Source organism: Poecilia mexicana, unplaced genomic scaffold (assembly GCF_051168715.1).
Source record: "Poecilia mexicana isolate PSO_F unplaced genomic scaffold, ASM5116871v1 scaffold_2, whole genome shotgun sequence".
In the NCBI taxonomy this organism is placed as follows: domain Eukaryota; kingdom Metazoa; phylum Chordata; class Actinopteri; order Cyprinodontiformes; family Poeciliidae; genus Poecilia; species Poecilia mexicana.
The window spans coordinates 42,116,074-42,142,574 of NW_028263371.1; the positions used below are offsets into that span (position 1 = coordinate 42,116,074).

Sequence of the window (26,501 nt, forward strand, 5' to 3'; positions counted from 1 at the left end):
TAACTGTTTAAAGAGTTATTAAAAGGTTTATTACAACAGCTTATCAGTTTTTTTTTTTTTTTTTTTACAGAACTTTCACATTACAATTACACTGTCAACACAGTATCACAACCCGTTTGTAGCCATACAGCTCGGGTGAAAAAAACAAAAACCAAATCAAAAATCACAGAAGCTTCTACAAGTCAAGTTGTAATAACTTGTTTCATATCGTTTTCTTAATTCGGACATAAACAGTAAAATTCTCGCAGAGAATTGTTATCTCATGCAGATAGCACATAACAATAAAACCTTAAAAATCACATTTTAAGAAAACAATGTGTTAGCTGTTTATAAAACTACACAGTAGTAAGCCAGTACAGACTAAGAAGGAAAAGGCAAACTGACTTTTAAAGTTGAAATTTGTTTCGTGCGGTTACTTCAATAGTCATAATTATTCAGGAGCTTTAGCTGTAGTGTAACTAATGTAATTGATGTAATTCCAGTTCACATCTGAAAGATGGCATTTTACATGATAACCCTATTGAGGCAATACGATGTGTATCCTAAAGAGTCAGTTTAACAGCTAATGGAGCTGAGATCCTAAAGCCCTATCAAATCAAATATTAAGGACCACATATGATACGTTGATGTTTTGTTTTTTTTTACAATGTTTCCTAAAAATGTTCTTGTTCATGGAAAGCTTAATGTTCTGAAGAGTTTTGCATTATATGCTAAAGCCATAAAGAGTCACTTGCAAAGCAAACAGTTTACAAAGCAGGAAAATCTCTGCAGATCAAACATGTTCATGGGACCCTTTAAATCTGGGAAAACAACAATCAACCCAAGCTTAATTGGTATTTAAAACAAAAGAAAACAAAATTACAGAAGGTATTTATGCAAAATACATTAATGGCACTGAATAAGGTCAACATCACCACAGACTGAGAAATAGAAAGAAAAAAGTACTGCAATCCTACAATCACTGCTTCAGGGACAATCAGGCTACAGCTGGAATGTTAATGAGAAAACACACAGATCTAAGCAGCTCACCTCCCTCAGACTATTTTACATGCAGAGGTGAGCTCAAACATTCAGTCTTTGCACTACAACACTACGGCTGAGCTCAGCCAAATTCAGCTATGTAATGTTTGTGTCAGCATTCAAAAATCTACTTCTAAAAAGCTGCCAGTGCTCAACAAACTCTTGAAAAGTAAAACCCGTCATCTGTTACATATGTGCAAAATGGTCAAAAAATACAAAAAAAAAAAAAAAAAAAAAAAAAACCATCAAAGAGAGTGCTTATAAATCAAATTAAGACAAATGAACCTCTTAGCACTTTGGTAAACTTAATGATGGCCTAAATGACTGCCTTCAATTGAAAAAGAATAAGATACAGCAGGTAATATAAGTGTTAAACACCTTAACGTTTTTTCTCAGTAAGTAGTTTTCAAATGGGAATATTTGCATGAAATTCACACCATAGGTTAGTGAGAACCAAAATAATGCAAATATAGAAAGAAATCAAAACGAATAGATATATAAATTCAGACGTGTGTAATAAGATGCAGTGGGAGCGAATAATCATTAAACAGAAAAAAAAAGTCACAGAAAGCCAAGAAAACAGAACAAATCTGCCAGTATTTAGAAAGCCATCCTCCATATCAGTACAAATCAATATCATTAGGTTTAGTCCAATTAAATGGCATATGAATACGCATCTCATGATGGATAAAAGCCAAGAGTTTTCTCAAGACCTTTCCAACATTATTGCTGCAAAACATTCTGATTTCACTGCAGTTGCATTTCTCCGATTTGAGTTTTAGCACTTCGGCTCATCATTGAGTTGATGACAGAGGAGTCAATAGAATAATCAGAAGAGTTGCTCAAGAACAAAAGACCAATCAAACAGAAATCCAGATAGATTTAGCAAGTTCACTTTTCCCCTGAAAACAAAAATAAGTCACTCAACCCGGGGTGCAAGTGCAAGACTTCTTTGCTGAAGGAAAAAAAAAAAAAAAAACATTCTGATGCTCATTTAAAGTTTACTGTAAAACACTTGGGCAAGTCAATGAAATACAGTGAGAATCAGACTAAAATTAAACTCTTAGGATGCCATTGGACACAACATGTTCCGATGAAAAATAGCCTTGGATGTCAACCCAAAAATGCCACACCAGCAGCTAAGTTTGGAGGTAGGAGCCTGACGGTGTGGGTTGTTTTTCTTGTTTCGGAAGCTGTCATGACCAAAAAGGTTGCTCTACGGTCCGTCCAATTTTACAAAGTTAACAAACTAAATCTTAGTTTATTAAAAATAATTCTTATGTGCACACAGTTTGGGTTGCAACCAACATCTGGTGTGGATTTCATCCCAATAACCCCGTTAGAAGTAGAATAGTTGAGAAAATGTTAATTTGTTAAATACCTTTTTTTTTTTTTGCTTTTCGCTGCTGTACAAAATAAATAAGTCAAACATATACGAAAACAATTAAAAGCAACATTTCTTTTTTTTTTTTTACAAGTTACACCTAAAGTGCTTTTCTTTTGTGAAGAGAAAACATTGCATCTTTAAAAGCATAGACTATCAAGTACAAAAGTTAACAAACATTTACCCAAACAATCAAGAATAAATTAAAGTGTATGGTCCACAACTGAAGCTGAGAGAGAAGCCTTTTCCTCTGTCACAAAAAAAAGGTTTGAGAGCCATTAGCACTCCAGTGTGGGATGCTCCGGACCGGTTTGGGGTGATCAGCTCCCTGAAGGCTGGGACCGGGTGCTGGCCCTCCGCGGCTGGCTCTCCTCTGTGCTCTGCTTGGATGTGGCCGAAGCGGCGCTGGGTGGGGCTGAGACCGCCGGGGTCGTTGAGGAGGAGGAGCTGCTGACCCCGTTGGAGGTGCTGACGGAGCTGTGCTGGATGGCCTCATTCTGCGGGCTGCTGGGGACGGACATCTCCTCGCAGCTTTCATCCTTGTCGGAGACTGTGAAGGCATCGGGAAACACTCGGTTACGTTGCCTACCGCACGCTTGGATTGCATCCTAGCACGTGGAACCCAAAAGGCTCCGGATAGCTTTGTTGCGGCAGCCTAATTACATGCAAAACAGCTATCTGCATGTGGAGTTTGCAAACCATTTCATTAATCCCCATAATGCTACTTTTGCACCTCTTTCCTTTAATTAACGCTCCAGTGTCAATTTAAACCCACATCATAAGGGTGCATTACATTCTGGGGCATGTGGCACTGTTTCCCATCCCTAACTGCATTCTCATTTGTTTCTTGTTACCTTGCCAACTACTGCAGCGACAGATGATTACAGCACCTGATTTTAATGATGCTCACACTGGAGAGTAGGGAAGACTTGGAGTCGAAATGCCACCAGCTGTTAGGCAGTTGGCTTGAATTAATTGGATCCTGATGGAAAAAAAAAAGAGACTCCACTCTCATGCTCTGTTTCATACAGGAATAAGGAGCACAATGATAATTAATATGGCTAATGATATGAAGTCACTTGTTATGGCTCTCTGTAATTAATGACTGGGTCTCTGAGAATGTAAAAGATTCCATAAAAAAGGTGAGATTTCAGCCTCCTTCCTGCCCTAAAATGTTTTTTTTTAATTTTTATTCTGTTTCAGGAGGTTAACTTCAGAATAAATTAACTTGGTGAGTTTTGTTTCATGTTCAAGTGAACATCATTGCTTTTAACAACACTAAGTGGTGGCCAGTGGATTTATCATAATACTCTAAATTTCTGATTCCCAGGGCAAAGAGGGCTCATTTCCACTCCCCTGTTTTTTTTTTTCTTGTTTTTTTGTTTTTTTTTTAAGCGGGCCTTCGCCGTAAACAGATGGACGGCTCGGCTTGCCAAGCGAAACCATGTCCTGGCTTGTTTGCGGGGCAGTCTGGGCTATTCCCTTCCACCTGCCACGGCTACGCCTGGGCAAGACGATGAAGGGTATTACAGGGTCTGGAGGGCGGAGCGGCCTTATGGGATTTGTAACAGGGAAAACATAAAGCTTGATGAGATCTTTAGTGGATTGGTCAGAGTTTAATAAAAAGACTTTACTCATTAACAAAGTAGATTATTTCAGTGACTCCCAACAAGGGAAGGTCCTCAGTGCCTTGCAACAGTAATCCTGCATTTTGAGCTTTTCCACGTTTTGTCATTGTTCAACTGAATTTAATGTGGACATTGACTAGGCCATTTTCACACATGAATATGCCTTGATCTAAATCATTCCACTGTAGCTCTGGTCAAATATATTTTTAGTCCAGGATTACCTTGTATTTAACTCCCATCGGATCCAATCAGCTTCCAGATCCTTGTGGAAAAAAAACATACCCACAGGATGATGCTGCCACTACCAAAGTTGGTTTTCCATTGGGGACGGTTTGTTCATGGTGTTCACATGATATTTTAAAGTGTAAATAATACTGAACAATCATCGGGAGTTGTGGAATTAAACAGCGTTTTGCTGTCCTTTCGACAGATTTTCAGATCTCAGCACCTTCAAAGTTACAATGAACTTCTATTTCTTTGTTTAATTTAATGCTTTCAATTGTCAGCTGGTGAATTGAGCTGTTTGAACCTTGACCTTTCGCCTCAAGACCTAAATGTCGCCACAAGTTTTCCTCTCTGACCTCTCTTCATGATGCTGTTTGTCCATTGTTGTTCTCCAAGAAACCTCTCTGATAAAAAAAAATCTGGATTAAAACTGAAATTAAACTAAACACACACATATGTTCTATTTAGTAATTATGTGACTTCTGAATGTAATTGGTGGCAGAAGGTTTTATTTGGTGGTATGAGAATAAAGGGAGCCCAGTGTTGTGTTCAAGACCACCTAACCCGAGACCAAGACAAGACCAAGACCAGAGTGTATCGAGACCGAGACAAGACCAAGACTTTTAGGGTCCGAGACCAAGTCAAGACCAAGACCGATGAAAGTCGAGACCGAGTCAAGACCAAGACCAGCGGTCCACGCTACATGATACAATAAAATGTAAAATATGATCGAAATTGCTTCTCAAAATAATCTGAAAGATCCATATTCCCATAAAAAACACCTAGATATTAAATACTTAATACATTTTACCAATATTAAATATTCCATTTCTGTGCTAAAATGTGTGATGGTCTCGTGCCATCCCTAAAAACATAACACCCTGGGCATTTGCCCATATTGCTCATGTAAGAAACCACCACTGTCTGCACCATTAAACATAGCAATTGAGGCAATGCCCTGACGGTAAATAACGCTCAACTACCAACACTGACCAAGGAGCAACAAGCAAGAATTAACCAAACAGAAGGCGCTCATCGTGACTGTTTTCACTCTCTATCCCAGTACATGAAGCCAGGTAGTCTGACACCATGGCAGACATTACAGTTGCCACTTTGAACAAAAACAATCAAAGAGTGCATGCCCTTTCTTTCTTGTGTTTTAGTTATTTGTTAATTTAAATATCAACGTACATAATTAAATAAAATAATGATGCAGTGCACACAGAGCATTACAAGAACAAAGAACAGGTGTTCTGTCAGGTCAGATCGTCATACGCTTAGCACAAACTCACGGTGTTCTGTCAGATCAGCATACGTTGTCAGATAGTCGTACGTTTAGCTCAGACATGCATACGCTGTCATTACCATATGATTTTATTTAATCAGCAACATAGAATCATGACATAGATCATTATTAACAGTTATTAACAGTTGTATGGCATCCAACTGCAGCCAGACCTGCTTTAAATACACTTTGAAACCATGACAACGCATGTATATCTATCTAGTTATCATATTATGTCATATTATAAACAATTTAATGACTTATTTTTGTCATAACTTGTTGCGTATGCTGAACTGACAACTCCACTGACGGTCGAACTTCTTAAGGCGCATGTGTTGGCATGGTACTCACTGCATGTATGCTAGTAACATAGAATCATGACGTAGATCGTCATACACTTTGATATTAACAGTTGTATGGCGTCCTGACTTAGCGGTTAAGTGAGTTTTACACGGGCGTGTGTTGTAGCTGACTCCAGCTGCAGCCAGACCTGCTTTAAATACACTTTGAAACCATGACAACACATGTATATCTATATAGTTATCATTGAAAACAATTTAATGACTTATTTTCGTCATAACTTGTTGCATGTGGTGAACTGACAACTCCTCTGACGGTCGGACTTCTTAATGCGCATGCGCAGGCATGGTACTCACTGCATGTATGCTATTCTGACAGCGTATGGCTATCTGATAGAACAACGGCTCTCAGTGAGTGACACTCCAGTCCTATCTATAAGTAAAGAGCCGTGGAGGAGAATCGACTGTTTCTGAATGTCACATCACTATATTGCAGACTTTTGGACATAGCGTTGTCCCATATATGCGACAAGACAGTCAACATCTCCGCACAATAACTCAGACAGTGAGTGACTTTTTTTCATTACAATGCTTATGTGTCTCTGCAGCTAGCTTTGCTAACATCACGTTAACGGAGCTTACCTTCTTTGAGCTACTTTTCTAAGTGACGAAAATAGTTAGACGTTGTCCCCATCGTCTCTGAAAGCGAAGCGCTGCTGAGTTAGCTCTGGCCATCGGATTTCTTACTATTTATGCAGCGCTATTATATTACTGACGATTAGACAAACATTTTCTGCCGCTGAGAGAAAACCACTGCGCATGTCCTGGAGCGCCGCGTGCGAGTGAAAGGTGGGGAGGGGGAGGAGGGAGTAGCGCCGCGCGCGCGAGTGAAAGGTGGGGAGGGGAGCAGGAGGGAGGAGTAACAGAAACAGGTAGTTGCTTGGATTTTAATCGGTGCGTTTTGCATCTGCTGAAAACAAAGATGTTAACAAATAAAGTGGACAGTATGCTGCACGTTTAGTGATATTTTCACAGTTGCGGTCTCGACTGGTCTTGAAATAAAATGCCGAGTCCTCAGCGCCCGAGACCGAGACAAGACCGAGACCAAATGCGGTCGAGTCCGAGACGAGACCGAGACCATCAGAAAACGGTCTTAAGACCGGACTCGAGACCAAGACCGATCTCGAGTACCACAACACTGAGGGAGCCAAATCAAAATTTGATCCCACACTTCTCAGATTTTCATTTGTAAGAAATATTTACATTTACTCTACATTATTGGACTTTGCTGTTCATTTGTCTATTTAAAATACAGAAGATGTATGAACAAATTTAATTATAGATTAAATGTCTGAATTTATATCATAAAAGCACATTAGACATTTTTAAAAGCTAGAGTAAAGAAAGTTCTGTTGATGCAATGTGTGTGTGTGTGTGTATATATATATATATATATATATATATATATATATATATATATATATATATATATATATATATATATATATATATATATATATATATATATATATATATATATAACAGTGAGAAGTCTAAGAAAGGAGATCCAACAATGTTTTAATAGTTTTCAAACACTCTAAAAATGTTATTTGGATGAATATCAGAGTAAATGTTTGATATTTCCTCTCAGGTTTTTTGTCCAGCCTCTATATGAACTAGATTTTTTTGTTTATGCTCGTATTAAATCTGTCTTGTCAACCACATCGACTGACGTATCTGGGCGATTCCTCCAAAACAGGACAAAAAGTGCTTCAAGTGTCAACCTTTACAAATATCCAGAGTGAGAGAGTAGAGATCTTGGAGAGGAAAGATGACCACATTCTTTAGTGGATGCCACTAAGAACAACATCTGCACCACACCAAATGAGCCTTCAACTCCAGCCTGGACGCCCCGAGTCCCATCATACACAGGAAGTGTGTCTGTGGGACGGTAGGCAATAAGAGATGCATAATGATGCAGGGCTGCTTGGCGGACGATCCACAATGAAAATTTTCTGCAGTCTTGACAAGCCTGCCGCTTTAATGGACTCATTTTAGTGGCAATCACTGTCAATACAAGTCAGGCGATGTGTTTAGGGCTACAGTGTGGAGGAGGGGGTGTGTTGCAATCTCTTTTTGCAGAGTGGCTTATCTGTGAGGGGAGGTGAGTTATGACCACAAAACCAAAATGACAAGAGGCCCCATCTGAGGGAAACGAAGAAAAATCGGTGAAATGATTCTAAATGAGAACGTGTTACGATGCTCTGCAGAGTAAGCCGACGGCAAGAAATTTAAATGAAGAGCCTCAGAATCAGCACCGTCTTTAAGTGTTGATAAAGATGATCACTGTAAGCTGAAAACATTAAAGGTTGGGGGGGTGGGGGGGGTTAATCACTACATACAGGTGAAGCAATAACACAAAGACACCCTGCTTGAAGAGCACAGACATTTAACGTCAGCTCACAAATGTTTATCTGGGCGCCAGATGACGGAAAAACACTTCACACGCCAGCTGTGGCCTCTGAAAGGATGGGAACAGCAGCACCACCAATAAAGATCTAAAGTTCTGAAAAGTTTTACAGAGAGCAAGAAGAATAGAGCCTAGCATGTCGATGGTTCTTTCTGCTAAGACGTGTCCTTAGCTGGAGCTCATTTTAAACACGTTTCGCATGCAGCCTCAGGCCGAGAATAATGGAACATTACTCACTGTGATAGCCAGACTTCTTCTGCATGACGGTTACAGGGCAATCTTTATGAGCCAGAAGAAGCTGCTTCAGCTGAGCCACTTCGTTTCTCAGCAGGGTGACTTCATTCTTGGGGAAACAAGAGACACACGATGACAGTCAAAGAAATGGTCTCTCTTCGGAAAGGAGGTTCCCCACAACACCAAGAGCAGATGTAGACCAACGCTTTTCAAGTATTTTTCTGAAGTAGATACATGTCTTAAGCTAGAAATATATATATAAAAAAATAAAAATAAAAATAAATGAAATGCATTTTTTGGCACTAGAGGAGCTCCAGTACAACAGCTGGTGAGCACAATCTAAAAATTTTCAATTTGATCGACCTGACCGGTTGGAAACAATTAGATTTCCCCCCCCCCCCCAGTCATTTAATTCATACTAATCACTACCAAGTCATACTAAGAGCAACACTCTTTGGTTTGGTAAGCTCAGTATCAATGAAGCATTTACAAATCGGAACAGAGGTATTTTATAGGAAACAGAAGAAGACAGCGAGACTTCAAAATGATAACAGGAAGGCTGAACAGACTACAACGTTGTTCAGCTTTAAGCTTTTGGCTTTACAAATCATGCCTGACATAAAACACACTGAATTCAGAAATGAAATCTCATATGTAGATAAGGACCTACATTCTCTGGAGAATTCACACAGAGACTACAGATTTATCACCTCTAATCGGCCAAAGAAAGCTTAAAATGTCAAAATGATCAGCAATTTGTCTTCATTTTGAAATATTTGTTGAACCACATTTATCTCAAATCCTCTGTCTCTCATGATGCAACATTCCCCTTACTTCTAATATGATAAGTCACACCAAGAATGATAAAACATGTATTTAAATTGCTGTTATTTCATCTTTTTCTACTGTCTTAAAGAAAAATCCCAATAGGCTAAAATCAGTATTAGCAGGTCAAAGCTTCCCTTCTGGAGTTTGGGAATCAAAATTCAGCATATCACAGATTTTGTGTATTAAAATATTTAAAAACAGAAAGCAGCTTCCAAGAAGGAAAATTCTATATCTGTGTGTTAGATGTTGTACTACTATTTCACACTTATAATTGCCTGTTAGACAATGTCTACGTATTTATTTTCTGTTGTTCTCTTGTAAGCCGACATCTTGGTCAATTCTACACATAATTATAAGCCATTAAATGAGAGTGTTTTTGAACAGCCTCGTACTCTAGCTGGACTGAACCTAAAAAAGGCAGATATTTGGTTTTGATGTGGTTGCAATCTGCACCTTATGACACAAGATGTCACCCATGACCATAGTCATTAGAATAGGCAAAGGCTTTTTCTCTCATCCATGCAGCAAACATGAATAATAACATGCACACACAAGTACTGCCTTTGTTTCATCCCGTAGGAATAGCTACACTTTTTTAGAGCTAATGACGAAATCATTAAATTACAATATTCAGGACCCCATTTGTACTTTAGAGCTGTGCATTATTCCGGGGAACTTGCATTTCTTCCCCTGAGAAAACAACAAACACAAAAAAGGAGAAACAATATAATAAATTAATAGAGGATAAAGTATAAAACACTGCTTGCTGCACAATAATTATGGGCCTTCACTGGCTACCAACCAGCACATTTGTCAGAGGTGAGCTGTTAGGGTTGTCAGTACAACTTCGTAGAGGCTGCAGAGATTTACACTCCTGTGTCGTTACAGCTCCCAAGAGAGCTGAGGATTTCTGCATGTCGTAAAAGAGAGCCACATTACGCTGAAGGTGACTTTAACTGGATTTAGAGCGGCCAGGGGCCCGCGCAACAACCAGTGGCAGATTTAAGCTCCTTCTCTTCTCCTTTAAAGGACTGCGAGTGGCTTAATCTATTAGTTTAAAAGCAGCCAATTTATCTGATTCCATCTGTTTGGTTTTGCTGGTGTTGGCAGGGCTGAGCTATTGTAAGCCAGATTTAAACACAGCTGGAAGGAGCATATGTATCACATGTAGCCAGCACTGTATTCAGAATGCTTCCAGCATGTCTGCTGCCATTTAAAGCTAATATAAATACAGGTGGGCTCTTTTTTTTTTTTAATACTCCTTCCAATTTATTACAGAGATAAAGTTTTGGGCTGAAAAAGTGACACAGGGAGCACGACGGAAGATCCGCCGCTTACTTTAAAGGATCGTTTACATCGAATTACACTACAGCTACAAGTTAAAGTAACCTAAACAGGACAACGGAGAGTTAAAACTCGTTTCTAACTTAATCGAAAGTGAGCAATTGGGCCTTGGGTAATGCTGAGAGCCCTATGAGCTGTCTGGTCTGACACCTCATTAAAAAGCCAGTTAAGGATGATGTTAAAATAATTGTGCATCATTAGAGGCAGTTTCGCTGATCAGCTGGGCCATGTCAGCATGGGTTTCCTTTTTTTTTTTTCTCTCCACACAAAAGCTGCTCTGCTGATTAATGCTTTGATATAAAGTGGCCTTATATTCTCTACCACATGTTGTTCCCCTCTTAGCTAGCTTTTCTAGGGACACTTTTCTCTGTTTATATACCTGCTCTTACTCACCTATGTCTTGGTTTTGATCCTCTCTCACTTAAATATAACTTCAGACAGAACAACCATGAAACGTGGCGATAACTTGATTTTGAATGGCGTTTCATTCTGAAGCATTTTTTTAATGCTGTCTAGTAGGCCCCTCCTCTTTCCTCCATATCTCACTCTGCTTTTATAAAAAAAAAAAAAACAAGACGGTAAGCAAGTAAACATCACATCTCATTTAATTGTCTGGAACACCGATGTGCCGCACCCCCGACTCACACTTATCAACAGAGACAGCAGACACATGAACTGTTTCGAACTTGTCAGCATCAGATCCTAATTGCTTCCTGCGAAATGAAGGTTCAAAAAGACACCTTTTCCCTGGGAGATTTTTGAGGCCATTCGGTAAACTGCCGAGACAGAAGCGGCGACACGCTTGTGTGCGGCTGACATCTGGAGGATACATCTTTATTGACAGGGACGTATCGACGTAAAGGGCTCACACTCTACTGCTGTCACGCGGCAGCTCGGCTTAATCGGCTTTAATGACTTCATCACAGCAGAGGAGGAAAAGGGTGTGTAACATCTCTTCATGATGCACGGTGAATACACACACATATTTATGAATCTGAATGCTAGCACACACAAAAATAATAACAAAAAAACAAAAAAAAACAAACAGATTGTTGCATGGTGTCTGGGATCACCTGTAGTTGTGTATTCATGGAGCCCAGGTCCTCGGCCTTCTTTTCCAGAGACTGGACCCACACTTTCCTCTTCTGCCGACAGCGAGACGCTGCGGCCCGGTTGCGCTCCAAGAACTTGCGTCTCTTCTCATCGGGGTCTTCGCTTGTGGTTCTGCGCCGCCGGCCCCCGGTGGTTTGAGGGTTTGGCACAGGGGGAGCAGGGGAAGCCTGGAAGGTGACAATAGGAAGGACATACATGCATGTAGTTCTAAAAACATGTTCAATGATTGCTCATGGGAAAACTTCAGCACTACAGTTAGGGAAGTGTGAATAATCAAAGCTGTTGTCAAATTTGTTCTTTGATACTCTGCTTTATGCAAACAGAGCGTCATTAAAATACCCCTCAATAAAACCTTCTGCCACTAAGTGGGGTGTTCTCAGGATACAAGTTGGACTGTTGGCATGAAAACCTACAGGTGTTTCTGTGGTGGAGGTGGCTGGCTGCTGGAGGGAATGTGTGGAGGCTTCCTCAGTTGTAGGCAGTTGGGGAGCCGGAGTTAGGATCGCAGCCGGCGCCGGGGTTGGAGGAGTCGGGACTGGAGTCGGGGTCGGAGCAGGGGAAGCCGGATTAACAGTGTGGGTTACTGCACTGCTCTGGACCTCGCCTCCATCTCCATTGGTTACCTGAGGAAGCTGCTGGCTTAATGTGGCTTTCAGTTTCTGCGAACAGAAGAGGTCAGATGGTCATTAAACAGCTTGACAAACAATTATTATAAACAAGAACTGGTTCAAAACTATGTGTACACAGCTAACCCCCAACTTATTAATACATCTCAGATAATTGGATTTAAAATTATTTTTTAATAAACCAGAGAGTTTGTATCAGACAGGAAATCGGACAGGCATCTCTCAAATGATTAAAGTTGTTTTCATTGTTCTCAATTATTTTTTAGAAATAAAGGGAAGTTAAAAAGTATTATTACCATTCTCAACATTAAACAAAATGCGTATTGGCAATACAGCCATCAAACCCTTCATGCAGCTGTCCCTCTCAGCCAGCTGAGGTAACGTACGTGGAAGAAAGAATTTGTGGAAAATAATTAGCGGGCTCCACCAATAACTCTGAATTATTGCACACATCATAGCCTTGTATTTTTCCAACATATTTCCAGTGTAATATTATGATTCTGCAATAAAAATACATTACTTTTAAAGCTTTTTACTCATCTGCAGTTGCCGTGTAAGAAATTGCAGCATTTGCCATAAATAAGCAAGATTATGGACATTTTTATATTAGCTACTAACTTCTAGAGTCATACAATGCTATAAGTTAGTTAAAAATTTAAAAGGGGAAATGCATATTGATAATCATATCAATATAAAAATGCCAGAATTAGCCAGAAGGCTACTTTCTATCTGTAGATAGAATGCTGTCAGAGAGAGCTCTGTTGGAAAAGTTGAAATAAAAATGGTTAAAAAAAATGTAGTGAGTAGCTCTTAAAAACTTGCTTCAGAGAAGGCTTAGCACGTGTATACGATACTGGATTACTTCACACACACAACTGTATTAAATGTTGTTGGTTAGCCGAAGTGATAGAGACCAAAAGACCCATTAAAGACCTCATCTTCCCCATTTTTACCACGACTTGTCAGGCTCCGCACAATTACATCGCATGTTTCGTAGTGACTCAAAAAGGGGTGTTTGGCGAAATCCACTGATGACTTGAGATAAAAACTGTCTATTTGCGGGATCTCTTCCTCTACAAGCCGGTGTGTGAAATTCACAGGTCAATTTTTTTTTTCCAACATCAAACCTTCGGCAAACAAGGTGAAAGTGAATGAGGCTGTTCAAGCCATAACAAAGTGAGAGAGAACACATTTACATGGCAAAACAGAGCACCGCATTATTCCAACGGCTACCTTTGCCAGACCAATCTATCTACCAAATTAGTTTATCGTGTAATACCCTTCCAGAAGCTCTTCTGGCAGAAACAAGATATTATTCTCCTGGAATGGCCTGCAGAATGAGGGAAAAGCCAGTCAGATCCATATTTCATCTCTGCCATGGAAACCTCATCAGTGTAATAACCCTCCATCTCATGGGTGTTATTCAACCATCTGCTACTATATTACTTATCTTTATTTTGCAACTAATTAACAGCATAATCTTCTAAATTCAGCAAGTTAATTATCATTATTGTGGTCTTTGCAGCATCATCAGTCCTTGTAAAGTGCCGTCTACGCCGGCTCCCCTCCTCACGAGAGCCGGGTGGGGGTGGGAAGCGGGCAGGTTGAGCTGGGGGTCTGTTTTCTTGATGCAGGCTCATTAGGTGTTTGCTGATGAGCCGAGTGCGGTGGGAGGCGCCGCTAGTGAGGAGGGGGGAAGAGGAGGAAGAGGAGGTGGTGGTGGTGGTGGGGGGTGAGGGGGATGCAGGTCAGGCAGGATTCTGCTGAACAAAAGGTTCCATGCAGGGTGAGGCTGACTTAATGTGCCTCGCTGAGCGTTTGCCAGGATGCCCCCAGCTGGCTTTCGCTCGTTGCCCCCCCCCCGTGCCCCTCCTCCTTCCCGTCAGGTTGGCCCTGGTGACGGCGTGCTGTGCAAAACGATGTCTCGGCGTTTGTCATCTCTGCTCCGCGTGATCTTGAATAACTCGCTGCCCCGCCCTTTATTATTCCCCACCAGTCAGGATCAGTCCTTCCCACTCAACATGCACACTTCTTTACGGCTTGGCTGATAATTTCCACAGGCAGAGCACGCTGTGAACACTTACACGATGTTCACGGGTTCTGTGATCTATGCTTCATCATACTGCCTCTGATCTCCCGCCCACACACTTCAGAACAGTGGGCTTTAACTATCACTTCTGCTATGTAGGACTGCTGTGACCGTCCTCACACCGTAGAGGGTTAATATGATGTGTTTCTTTAGCACAAATATTTCTAATTATCACCATACGAAATCCATTTTTAAAATGTAATTGTTGGAAGTAAAAGAACTACAAGAAAAAAGGTACAAATTTTTTTTTCCTCTATTATTACCTGCATAACAACAAATGCCTTATTCATTTGAATGTTGTTTCAGAGATAGTTGCCAGCAGGTGGTTCGAGCTGGGAATGAAACAAAATGATGCCAAAAAAATAAATAATTTCTGTACAGTTATCCGAGTTCCAGGGAGAAGTCATACGACGTTGCACATAACAGGTTTCTTTTTTAGAAAATGTTGAAACAAATCATCAATATTCCCACCATGATTGTTTTTCTACTGTGTCTTCTCTCAAACAGGAGAGAAATTGTTTCATGTTGCTTTTATCCGATACTATGTTTGGTGAATTTTAGTCATGTTTTTCGTGACTTATGTGTCTGAGAAAGGATATTAAGAATGCCTGAGATTAAAGGAGAAAGAAAAATAAAGGGAAACTATGACCAGTAAAAGGTCAGTCTAGATTAAGATTGAAAAATAATTGACTATTTATTTTATTAATCATGGGGCTATTATTAATAACTATTTATACTTTCAACTTAATGTAAATAAATTATATTGAACGCTTTCCAAAATGGTTTTATTTGTCTCAGTCAGTGATATATGGTCAATATCTGTTTTGCAGATCTTGTAAAGGCTTTACCTTCTCATGGAGTTGATTTTAATTCTTCTTTAATAAAAATATTCATCAGCATTCAAATTGCTTTTTTTCTACACATCCTGTAAAAGGCAGTCTTTTTAGTTATACACGAACCCAAAGCAAAGTAACTGTGTGTGTAATAACACTTGCTGTAAAACCAGGTTTTATGAGCAAAGACAAAATAATTATAGTCTTGACATTTCAGGCGCCTTAAATTTGCTGTTCACACCTGCAGCGTTTCTAATTGTGAAGGGTTAAAGGTTAGCGTCTCTCAGTTCATACTTCATTTATCTACATGTGTTGAATGGGCCTGACATAAAATGATGAGTTAAAGTTGACCCCGCAAACTGTAAGGGACAATACTGGATTACACAACACAATAATTTCCTGATCCCATATAAAGGATTAATAGTTGCCTCGAGACTTTTAAGGCACTTTTAATGACCTACCACAACTCTTGACATCTTAATTTTAATAATCCATTATTTTTATTGAAGCAATTTTTTATGTTTACTTCAGGGTGTTCCCAATAGGTCAGTTAAAATGATATATATATTTAAAAAAAAAAAGTTTATTGCATCTTAGAAACTTCATTTTGCATAAAGTGAAACTTTGTGGTGTTGCCCGAGTTGTAGTGGTTATCGATCTGTACTGTGTGTGTCACTGCATGATCTGTTCAGGAAACATGCGCCGAACCTTTAGTTCATCATGTTGGTCATCATATTTCTCAGACCAGTGACACAGGAAAATCTGTGCTACTTGGTGAGAAACTTGTGCTGCTGCTGTTTTTACTTTTTTTCAAATCACTACTCCATACTCTTTAAAGAAATATTTTTCACTGCTTTAAGTTCATAATAATTAGAAGTTCGGGAAAAACCTCGGAGGTGGATCAGGGAAGTGATTTTGGTTGTCCGACTTAAAATCCCCATTCTGTGTTAAGACCTGAGGTGTAAAAGACGTGACGATCACAGAATAAATAATGATATGAAAGCGGGTTTTAAGTTTTTTTTGCAACTTCCACTCTGATGAGTGTTGTTGAAAAAAAAAAAAAAAAACTGATTTTTGAGTTTTCAACCAGCTGGTTAGTTCAGCTCAAAATAATCTAATACCATTAACCAGCTAATTTTAAAGTCCAACTCTAGTTTATGTTCTAAAAGTATTTCTGGTAAAGTTCTAAATGACCATTTTTGTTATTTGTAGATATCATTCTGCCAAAGATGTTATAATATATTGTGTGACATGCTGTTTTATAAATGACTAAAACTATTTTTTGATTATCAAAGGGCATCAACTCCAGAAGAATTGTTGATTGAAAAAAGGAGCAATCTTACTGGGAAAAAGGCTAACCATTGTATTACTCCTTTAATGCTAGAACCTCTTATTGCCTTGGCTGTTATCATCTCCCTCAGATGGGAAATAACAGACACAGCATGGAAATTATATCCGATGTAAATGAGTTAATAAATACCAGCTTTGCTTCTGATTGGACGGGCTGAGGCTGAGGCGAGGGAGGTCCAGGGATTCCAGGGACGGCAGGCACTACGGTGACAGGTCTGACAAGCTGACAACAGAGACACAGACACAGATCAGACCAGAGAAAATTAGTCTTCGGCGGGAAAAAGCCTGGTGTTGGCCCCCTCCGCCTCGCCCCGCAACACAAACACTCACAGCTATGGCAGACTCTCAGAGTTTCCCCCCCATCTCTCAGCCTCATTAGGTTGGATGGCCTGTTATTTTGCGGAGGCAGCGCCACATGGAGATGCAGCGTGCACGCTAATGAACCTCTGCCTGCCTGAGTGAGAGCATATGGACAGGGAAGCTGAGGAGAGGATGGAGAGACGCGAGTCAGAAGGCCAAATTCAGGCCTCTTCTCACAGCCGCTGACAGCGAGACAGTGAGGGAGGCGGGGAACACATGAGAGGGGTGGGGAGGAGGAGATGATCGAGGAAGAGGGAGCCCCACTGGTGGCTCGTGTTCTCCATCTATTTCTGCCCTTCTTTACTTGTCAGAGGCTCTCCTTATCCCCAGCAGACAGGGGAGATGGAGACTTCTCCCTGCTGTGCCTCTATCAGGAGATAATCATCTGCCTCTCAGCGTTCCACGCAGACAATCGTGGTGGCAACGCAAAATAAGACAGGCATCCATGTGAGGGAGTTGCACTATTCAGACCACACCTGAGGTTTGTGTTACTGAAACAATCAAAAAAACATTTCTCAATTGTGCCAGAGATGAAAATCTGGTTGTTTAATTCTACAAGGACAGAGCTCTGTAAGGCATCCTGGCCTCAAGCCTGAAGCAGCTTAGCTAAATCCTGTTTCTTTCCAGCACTAACAGACTGTTTTACTTGTAAGTTCATTATTTCCCTCAACCTCTCATTCTCTGAGGTGACTGCCAAATCACGAGAATGTCTCACAGTACCTCTGTACAATGTGATGTGTTTTATGCGTTATTGAGCAATATTTCAGGCGAGATAACTTCGCACTTACTTAAATGTGTATCCAGGTCAATTTTAAAACAAGAATATGCTCCGAGTAATTTAATTTGCATTTAAAAAGAGAAGCTAGCATGTCAGCAAACCTCACTGTTTGCCAAACATAGGACTCTTCAGTTCGGTGCTGACCCGTAACCAGCCAATTCCTCAAGCTAAAAGCTGGCTGATTCCAGTTACAGGACGATTGAACCTCTACATAGTACCTTTATTTGTTAAAGCGATTGAATTCTGCGTTTGTACGGGAGAAAATACAGAAAATCCAAAAGAGCTGATACGACACAGAATCTAATTTCGGGAATACTCAAATTAAGCAAATTATTTTTGGCAGAGCACTCACTGGGATTGTAGTTGGGATATGTACACTTGAGCTTGTAATTGATGCAGGTATTGCAACTGGCATGGTCTGGCCATTAGGCAACTGTAAGAGCACAGGGAAGGTACCAGTCACCGGGCTAAAAGAGAAAAGAAACCACAATTAAGTAAAACACAAAACAACTGTGCAATCAATACATAAACAGGATGTCTTGAAGGAATAAACTGATTCAATTTTAATTCAGGTTTTGCAGAGTTATTGTCAACAGCCAGTGCTTTACCTGCTGTAAACAGTAGCCCAAGTCTTATCGAAAGAAAAAGAAAGTAATTTTGATTGGTGCTAGTAACTGGTAATACCAGGGTAAGTACCAATCTTACACGGTTATTTGATTTGCATGAATCAGCTATTTAAACTGAGCATCCATGCTTTTTGTCAATTAAACTCCTGCTTAGCTAAACAAAGCAGGTTAAGTGACGTAACAGAGAACCTGAATCACCTCATGATTTGAAATGCAAGTTTCAAATTTAACACTTTTTCTTAAAGACCAGAAACTTTAAAGTAGATGACCAAAAAAGAGACAGCAGGGTAAAGGTTCATAAAAACACCATTAACATTAGCTTTTTGGGGCTGGAAATGTTTTAAGATATTCATTTTAGAACATGTCCGCTTCAGATCCAAGTCATTTTATCCACTCTTTGGTCAAAAGTATGTATTTAAGCTACGGTAACTGTGGTCACAATCTACTGAATGTAAAATACTGACTGCTGACAACTCCACACAACCTGACTTGGAAAAAAAAAAATCCCTACAAGACAGAGTGATTATCAGCATACAATTATGACATACTTAGATGACAGAGATGAGATAAAGGAAACAAAAAAAAAAAAAAAATGAGTTCCTAAACCTCTACTCTAAAATGCAAATATCACAGACCATACAGGAACAACTCGACAAAAAAAAGACTTTACATGAAACCTGATAATGATCGGTGTTGCCCAGATACAGTGATATATGGCAGATACAGAAGAATCAACTGAGTTTGTCAAACTCTTCTGGTGTTCATTGCAATCATAAATACTCGTTCCAGAAAATAAATTTCTTCTTCACAACTCTACTGAATTCAAAAGGTTTTCTACTTCCTATACTCAAGTCGTACTATATTCTTAGAACAAAGGTAAAGGTAGGATTAGCAAAAATTTATATACTTAGCTTTGCTACACACACACAGAAGAACCGTCAAGAATTCTAACCAAAATACATTCAAACTTGTGTTCAAATCCAGCATCAAAAACATACAAACATGCTTCAAATGCATCCTTTTTCATTTTCAGTTGAACGTCCCTTTGCTAGTTGTCGTTTGAAAACACATTTCTTATCGCCGTCAACAAGCTTCTGGAATAATTCTGGTTGGATATCTCTCAACTCGTCCTTACAGAATCAGTGTTTGCTTAAAATTAGCCCCTTTTTTGTGCAAAATGTCAAGGATCAAGGTAGCACTTTCAAGATCAGGCTTCAGTGTTGTGCTAATGGTGATTTGCCCAAATCACAGTTTATGACCTTCATGGAAGTGTTAAAACTTCTGAATGAAACACTAGGTTTTCAGTCTAAACTCAGTTGATTTGTTCAACTCTGCCTGAGAGCAAATTTGTAATAAAAAAAAAAAATCTAATGTTTAACCATCATGACTCCCAGTCAGTTTTAACTTTTTATCTTTGTCAAACAGCCAAAGATTATGGGAACTCGGTTGAAAAGTGCTTCCTAATAGTGAAGGTTAAATACAAAACCCAATCTCTTACTTCACTTCTCACTCAAAAAAATAAACACAGTATCTGAACAACACCAATATATATATATTCTTTTAACTTGATGGAACATAATTTCTTTGCAGCTAAATAAAAACTTTTCAGAATGCAAATGAATTAAAAAAAAAAAGACAACAACAACAAAAGAACAAGCGCATGCCGCAGAAAATGCAAGCTCACCACAATATACTGCACAAGTGATTTTGTAGAAACTAAGATGTTTTTTTTTTTAAATGGACGCATTTTGTTACTTACACTATAGGCCTATTAGTGGAGGGGACTTGAGTAATAACAGAGCTAGATGTTGGCGATGGGAGAGCTGGCTGTATTACAACACTAGCCTCTGTGGTTGCTAGAAGTACATTGGGAACTTGGAGGGATGCAGGGTGGACTATAGTGGATGTTGGCAGTGAGGCTGGCTGCAAAGATAAGTCCTGAAAACACCATACAAGACCATAGCTGCAGGAATGCGTCATCAACACCAGATCACTTAATTGTACACCTCTAACATGATGGAGTCACTCATTTATCAGGAGAAGAAGCAAATCTTCTTTGGCTCGATAACTATCGGGCTAATGCACAACATCGGCCCGATAGTTATCATTACACAAGTACCCTATTTCAAGGAGCTCATAGCAGTAAATCCACAAACTATACAGCAGTTAAATTGATAAGACAATCAGGAGAAAATCACAAGCCACAAGTCAACAAGGGGTAGCTTTTTAAGCTTTACCTTATCGTCACTTGTAGTGGATTCAGGATGAGGCAGTGGACTGTCTCTATGTGCGTCTATAACTGTGGGTTCCTCAATTTTGTTGCGTATAATTGGTGTAGCAAGCGGTGACAAATCCAGGGGTAGCTGCAAAACAAGGACCAAAAACAGAATAAGGATGATCAGGAAAAAAGTTCAAAATGGACCCTAAAGTAAGATGATCTGGAAGCAAGTTTAGCACCTTTTTGATGTCATCTTCGGCCGATTTTTTGAAGTCATGATCGAAAGGACTTGCGAGTTCGTTAAAGAGACCGACTTCCTCGCAATTCTTTAAAAAGCGGGTGGGTGTAGGAGTTTGGTCTGAAATGGACATTATTGTAAGTAAACTGGCTTGGGGATAAAATACTTGTCATTTAAGTAGCCCACCTGAAACTAGTAGTGCACTCACCTGCAATGATAAGATTATCATTTCTTGCTGGGCCAAACTTCAGTGTCATCTCATGCTTGTGTTTGTGGACAGCCAAATGGTCTTCATTTGTGAATCTCTATGTGTGGTACAAATAAAAGTGATAAAAAATAAAAAAATAAAAGCATCATAATAAAAATGTAATTGTTTCTTGTGGCCAACCCCCCCAAAAAACATTTTGGTTACTTTTTACTGTAACACTTTATATATATATATATATATATATATATATATATATATATATATATATATATATATATATATATATATATATATGAATGAGGACACATGATAAGGATCATATACATAGGTATATAAAGTCTATGTTATTTATTTTTAATGCAATTTTTAATGACTGAAAACTCCAGGGATTTACCTGTCCACACCCAGGAGCAGTGCACTGGAAAGGTTTATCATCACTCATATTAAGGAGTTCCTTTTACTTCCACCTATAATTAAACAAAAAAACAAGTTTGATCTAAATATGGGAACGAATTTCCTTTTTTTATATACATGTTGCCGTGAAACAACCTTACCGCTATAGTTAGATTTTTGCCAAAGATCAGAGTTCATACTAACATGTAAATAAACGCAGCATTGATTGTAAATGTGAAGGCTCTGAGCAAATCTGAACAAAGCCTTATCGATAAGGGGCGGTTGCGGTGGTTGCTTACAAGTCCATGTTCTCATAGAAAACGTAAAGATAATTTTATTCAAACACAAAAGTTAGTTTGTTTTATCGGGAGTCCCATATCTGACCTGTAAATAATCACCCTGCGCTCACAGAACAGCTGTAAGGATGCTACAGAGGTTCATCTGGTTCCAGTCGCTTCCATGAAGCAGCCTTAGCCCTGCGTTGACACACAGTCGTCGCCATATTAGAAGCTAACTGTCACTGTAAACATATCAGACGTCAGCGTCTAGTTTAGCTCTGGGTTTATTGCGCCAAACAAGAGTAGCCCACGGTCACTCAGATGCTGTATTTTAACACAGTTGAGAACACGTCCGTTATCAGTTTATGTAGTCACTTACCCCTCTGCCACAACCCTCGATTTCTAAAATCCCACGGCTTGTCCAAAGTATCGCGAGAGCAAGTCGACGTCTTCCGTAAACCTTACACCCACACAAGAGCGATTCTCATTGAAGAGACGAGAAGGTACAAGATACGATTATGAAGGAATGATTAATAAAACATCTTCAAATGTTAGATAAGCCTGTTTAACTTGTGGTATGTTGATTAATTAGACACAAAGTGATACAATTTATAGGTTTATTTCAGTTCAATTTGAGGATTAATAGATTACAAGAAATTAAAACCCCAAAACGGCTACATAAGAATGTTAATAAATTTTTAATACAGAAGAGCTGCTCTAGTATATTATCATAGAGCAGTTCTGCTGGACATGATTTCTTACTTCAGTGTCCAGCAGACTGCCACTGGCAAAAGTAACTAACAGATTGCTGCAAGCCTATCAATGGAAAATCGAGTGAAAGGAAAAGGTGTGGAAGAAGATGCACAAACAAGAGGTACTGTCACAGTCTTAGAGGATTGTGATGAAAATACCATTGGGGGAGATTCACAAGGTGTCAACTTGTGATGGAGTCATTTCTTGAAGAACCACCACATGGATATACCCAGAACTCACATTTGTTGCATTAAATCCTTCCTAAAGGTAAAACGATAGAAGAATCTTACCTGGTCCATGGAAAAGAGAGGAGAGTTAAAAATCCAAGCAGTATGGCCCCAATTGTGATGTTTTAACAGTTGGTGATGATTAAGCGAGGCATATTTTGGTGTTGGTCCACCAGGCTTAGTCAAATCAAGAAGCAGCACAATCATTCTCCAGGATATTTTTTTGGTACTTAATGCTTTACATTGCTCACAAGCTTTAGAGACTTCATTTTAAAGCAGGCCTTGCATTGCAGTCAGTATCGGAACATGATTCAACAACCATATAACTGTCTGATTAGCCAGCAAACTGGCTTGGTTTGACACCCGAACCAACAATGTAGATCGGTTGAAGGCTGCCAAGAGGAACCTGTGCTTGGCATAGTAATGCCAAAGTGATTAGCCAATGCAGCAATTTAAGTTATATATATATATATATTACCCATATGATGTAATATACAGCAGTACAGTTCATGTAAACCATCTCTGTAATATTTTATATATTTCAAAGAAGCTGGATTTGTTTCCCCTCCCATTTAGCTGTAAGGCAGAATAATCAAAAACAGAAATGTTTGTGTAGGAATCTGTATGGGGGTTCTAAAGTACTCTTTTTGACATTTACTTTGATGATTTGGAATGAAGTGCAACATACACTGAAACTAAAGCAGCTGTGCACAATAGAGCTCAAAATATAGTCTTCAAGCTGCCCCTGAAGAGTTCCCCAAGCACTGGACAAAAGTTTCACTGTTTAAAGTATATTTTTTTTCTAATTAGTCAGTGAAGAGCTAATCAGTCAAGCTTAATGACTATTTTGTAGCTTTTGAAACATTGTGGTGGCGAAGGAAAAGGAAACATTTAACTCAATTAAATCATCTAAGTTTATTCAGTGCCATGTACAAAAGCAAGTTGCCACTTGCTGTCTAATTACAGTATTAACTGCAGCTGAATGTCAAAGTCATTAAGGTGGACCCCAAAAGGCTAGGTGAAAACGAGGCTGATTTGTGGCAGATCTAAGCAAATCCTACACTGAAAAAGATGACATTCACAAAAGCTAAACGCTTCCCATTTGAACAGTGTGATGTTCCAGACAAAAGTAACTGCCATTACTAAATAGTCAAATCCATGTATTTTAATTGTGTAAGATCTTACATTTGTACAATACATGTTTTGCTTATTTGGACAGTGTCTGAAAGACTTGAAAAATGTACATTTCCATGACACCAACACGGAACAATTTTGGTAGCCACAATAAAATATGTAGTCACATCTGTGGAAGGAAACTGTTGCAGGGGGATGATTTTACATAGCAAACAGGATAAGGAAAGCGACCATCAAACAGAAGAGTCCCATAGCTTCAGACAGAGCAAACCCCAGGATGGCATAGGAGAACAGCTGCTGCTTCAGAGATGGGTTCCTGTAGACGACAAGTAAATCAATACAATAAAAACACTAGTGTGTAAACTGTTGCTACATATTTTTATTTTTGTTGCTAAAAATAAAAACAAACCTGGCATAGCCAATAATGAGACTACCAAACACAGTCCCAATTCCAGCACCAGATCCAGCAACTCCAACTGTGGCAGCTCCTGCTCCAATAAACTTGGCAGCAGTGTCAATGTCCCGGCTGATGGCACTGGTCTGGAAGCCTCTCAGAGAAACCTGGGTGAGGGGATTCTGTGGCATCACAGCAACCGTGCTCTGCAGCAGGAAAGAACTAAATGTCAGTCTTCTTTAAGGTCTAAGTGCAATAAAAGATCAACAATGACAAAGTTGAATATGATAAACCACGAAAGAACCAGTTATGACTTAAAGTTAGGACACATGCATCAACATTTCAATATGAAATTTTACCAGAGTAAAACAAATACAGCATTTTCCTCCATCAACTTCATTAAGTCACACAATTACTCAACTCATTTTCATTAGAATGCAGAGAAAATATTGTCAAACATTAAAATACTATATAAAAATGTAAACAGCTGGTGAAAAGCTTAGAATCCTGACCTCTGTTTTGGCCTCAGGCCTGGACAGTACAGAGGCAGACAGGGGTCTGTAAAGAGCCCGGGAACCAGCACGCACCTGAAAAAACAGAACATGCAAAACAATTTTTAATAAGTTGCATTTAATTAATTTTAATGGCAAAAACCCTGTCCTTTTTATCACATACAAGTGCATATGAAAGGCACCTTGAATGCCAGTGTTTGAATGCCAAGTATGGCATTCAAACAGCCTCCCAATGTTGTTTACACTAACAAGTTTATTTAGTTATGTTAAATAGTAGATCAGCAATTAAAATGTCCTCAGTTTCCATTACTGTAGAATTTGTTAGATATTATTGTTATTGTTATTAAAAGATCTGTATCCGGTAACATGACCTTGGAGATAGGAAAGTGTCTGGGCTACAAACACCTGACAGTATGGTCAGATAAGCGATGAACATGTAAACTAATTACTTTGAATGTAAATGCTTTTAATTCTTGCAGCACGGTTAGCTACGTTGGGCTAACAATGAGTTTGAATGACCTTACCCAAAAACATTCATTAAAGATGTCCGCTAAGAGTAAGAGCAATTGTAGTACAACATTTTAACCCTAGAGCCCTAAAACACAGCTCATGCAAACGTTGATGTACTGCTTTCTGTGAGAGAGCCTGGGCTAGGTTTAGCATTAGCTGCTGGCTAACCCTGCAGGCCTAGTCGGCGGATACCCTTGGCATCAAGCTAGTCAAGTTCAATCGGAGGCCTACATGATAAACCGTAACTATAACTAAACAGTTCGGATAGGAGATTTTTAACTCACCACAGCCGGCGTGGACACAAACTTTGCACAGGCATACATCTTGTACTTTAGGTAGTTTTAACCGGTTCGGTCAAATCTGGTAGAAGCCCGGGTCTCTCTGAAGAAGGAAGAGCGGAGAGAAGTAAGGTCAAATGGCTGTAAAAATACCCAACTTACAAAATAAAGACATTTGAATGTCTATTCACATCCATCCTGCATGCTGTTCACACTTCTATAGAGCAAAGTAAAGCTAAGCGAGAGGATGAATATAGATTTATGAAGATTCGCTTCTCATTCAAACTGCCATTACAGACTTACCGACTGCAGAGGTCGAACCACAGTGGAGGAGAGAGCGCCTGCGCGTCGTGATGTACAAGAGACCCGGATGTAAGTGGAAGGTCACGTCACCAAAACTTTATTGAAAATTAACACAGGACAAAGCAACATAGTCCTGTAAGTGAAAGACGTTTAAATAACAAAAAATGACCAAAGATGAATGTTCATATCTTCATGACCATTCATGGCCATTTTTGTTCAAATGAACATTAATGTTCATTCATCTTTGGCCATTTTTGTTCTTTAAACATCTTTCACTTATGTTTGTAACTGGGGTTGGAAAGCAGTTTGGATGGGGGGTTGGAAGATCGATTGAAAGAATGGTCGGAATTAAGCTGAGAGGTTTGGAAGGTTTGTGAACCCTAGAGCTAGTTGGCCATTGTGTCTTAAAGCTAGTGACCAGAGCCACCCATGTTTTTTTTTTGTTTTTTTTCAGAAGACTGAGCATAAGGGAACAAAAACTTGCAGAGGGTCTAGTTATTCCTATCAAGCTGCTTTTATGTTAACAGTAAAACAGGAAACTGTCCCTTCAAAACACAAACATC

The 26,501-nt window shown here is 39.4% G+C and overlaps 2 protein-coding genes across 3 annotated transcripts; both read right to left on the minus strand.

Annotated features, from left to right (window-relative positions):
* Positions 1-23,813, minus strand: atf2 (activating transcription factor 2). Of its 2 annotated transcripts, XM_088001009.1 has the most exons (14): positions 22,207-23,813; positions 21,551-21,623; positions 21,157-21,253; positions 20,950-21,068; positions 20,730-20,855; positions 20,252-20,430; positions 18,219-18,333; positions 16,859-16,951; positions 16,268-16,332; position 16,208; positions 12,244-12,489; positions 11,791-11,997; positions 8,549-8,654; positions 1-2,954 (listed from the first exon to the last, which is right to left on the minus strand). In XM_088001009.1, exons 2-14 carry the CDS (start codon positions 21,596-21,598, stop codon positions 2,725-2,727), a joined length of 1,632 nt encoding a protein of 543 aa, XP_087857135.1. In that variant the 5' UTR covers positions 21,599-21,623; positions 22,207-23,813; the 3' UTR covers positions 1-2,724. The 2 variants fall into 2 exon arrangements, with proteins under 2 accessions (XP_087857135.1, XP_087857132.1); XM_088001006.1 differs by lacking the exons at position 16,208; positions 16,268-16,332; positions 22,207-23,813 and having other exon boundaries at positions 21,551-21,613.
* Positions 23,814-23,957: 144 nt separating this feature from the next.
* On the minus strand, positions 23,958-26,025 carry atp5mc3a (ATP synthase membrane subunit c locus 3a). The gene is made up of 5 exons (XM_014998164.2): positions 25,939-26,025; positions 25,642-25,738; positions 24,848-24,922; positions 24,351-24,541; positions 23,958-24,257 (listed from the first exon to the last, which is right to left on the minus strand). The coding sequence occupies exons 2-5, from the start codon at positions 25,678-25,680 to the stop codon at positions 24,143-24,145; spliced, it is 420 nt and encodes a 139-aa protein (XP_014853650.1). The 5' UTR covers positions 25,681-25,738; positions 25,939-26,025; the 3' UTR covers positions 23,958-24,142.
* Positions 26,026-26,501: the final 476 nt, after the last annotated feature.

What these genes read in the sequence shown, in the direction of transcription:
- atf2 (XM_088001009.1), bottom strand. Translation starts at nt 21,598, where the DNA reads ATGAGTGATGATAAACCTTTCCAGTGCACTGCTCCTGGGTGTGGACAG. An exon ending in CCTCCACCACAGAAACACCT is followed by an intron (nt 11,998 to 12,243) that starts GTAGGTTTTCAT and finishes GTCACCTTCCAG; the next exon opens with GCTTCCCCTGCTCCCCCTGT. An exon ending in CCATGAATACACAACTACAG is followed by an intron (nt 8,655 to 11,790) that starts GTGATCCCAGAC and finishes TGTTTCCCCAAG; the next exon opens with AATGAAGTCACCCTGCTGAG.
- atp5mc3a (XM_014998164.2), bottom strand. Translation starts at nt 25,680, where the DNA reads ATGTATGCCTGTGCAAAGTTTGTGTCCACGCCGGCTGTG. An exon ending in TTGTGTCCACGCCGGCTGTG is followed by an intron (nt 24,923 to 25,641) that starts GTGAGTTAAAAA and finishes CTGTTTTTTCAG; the next exon opens with GTGCGTGCTGGTTCCCGGGC. An exon ending in GGCCTGAGGCCAAAACAGAG is followed by an intron (nt 24,542 to 24,847) that starts GTCAGGATTCTA and finishes TTCCTGCTGCAG; the next exon opens with AGCACGGTTGCTGTGATGCC.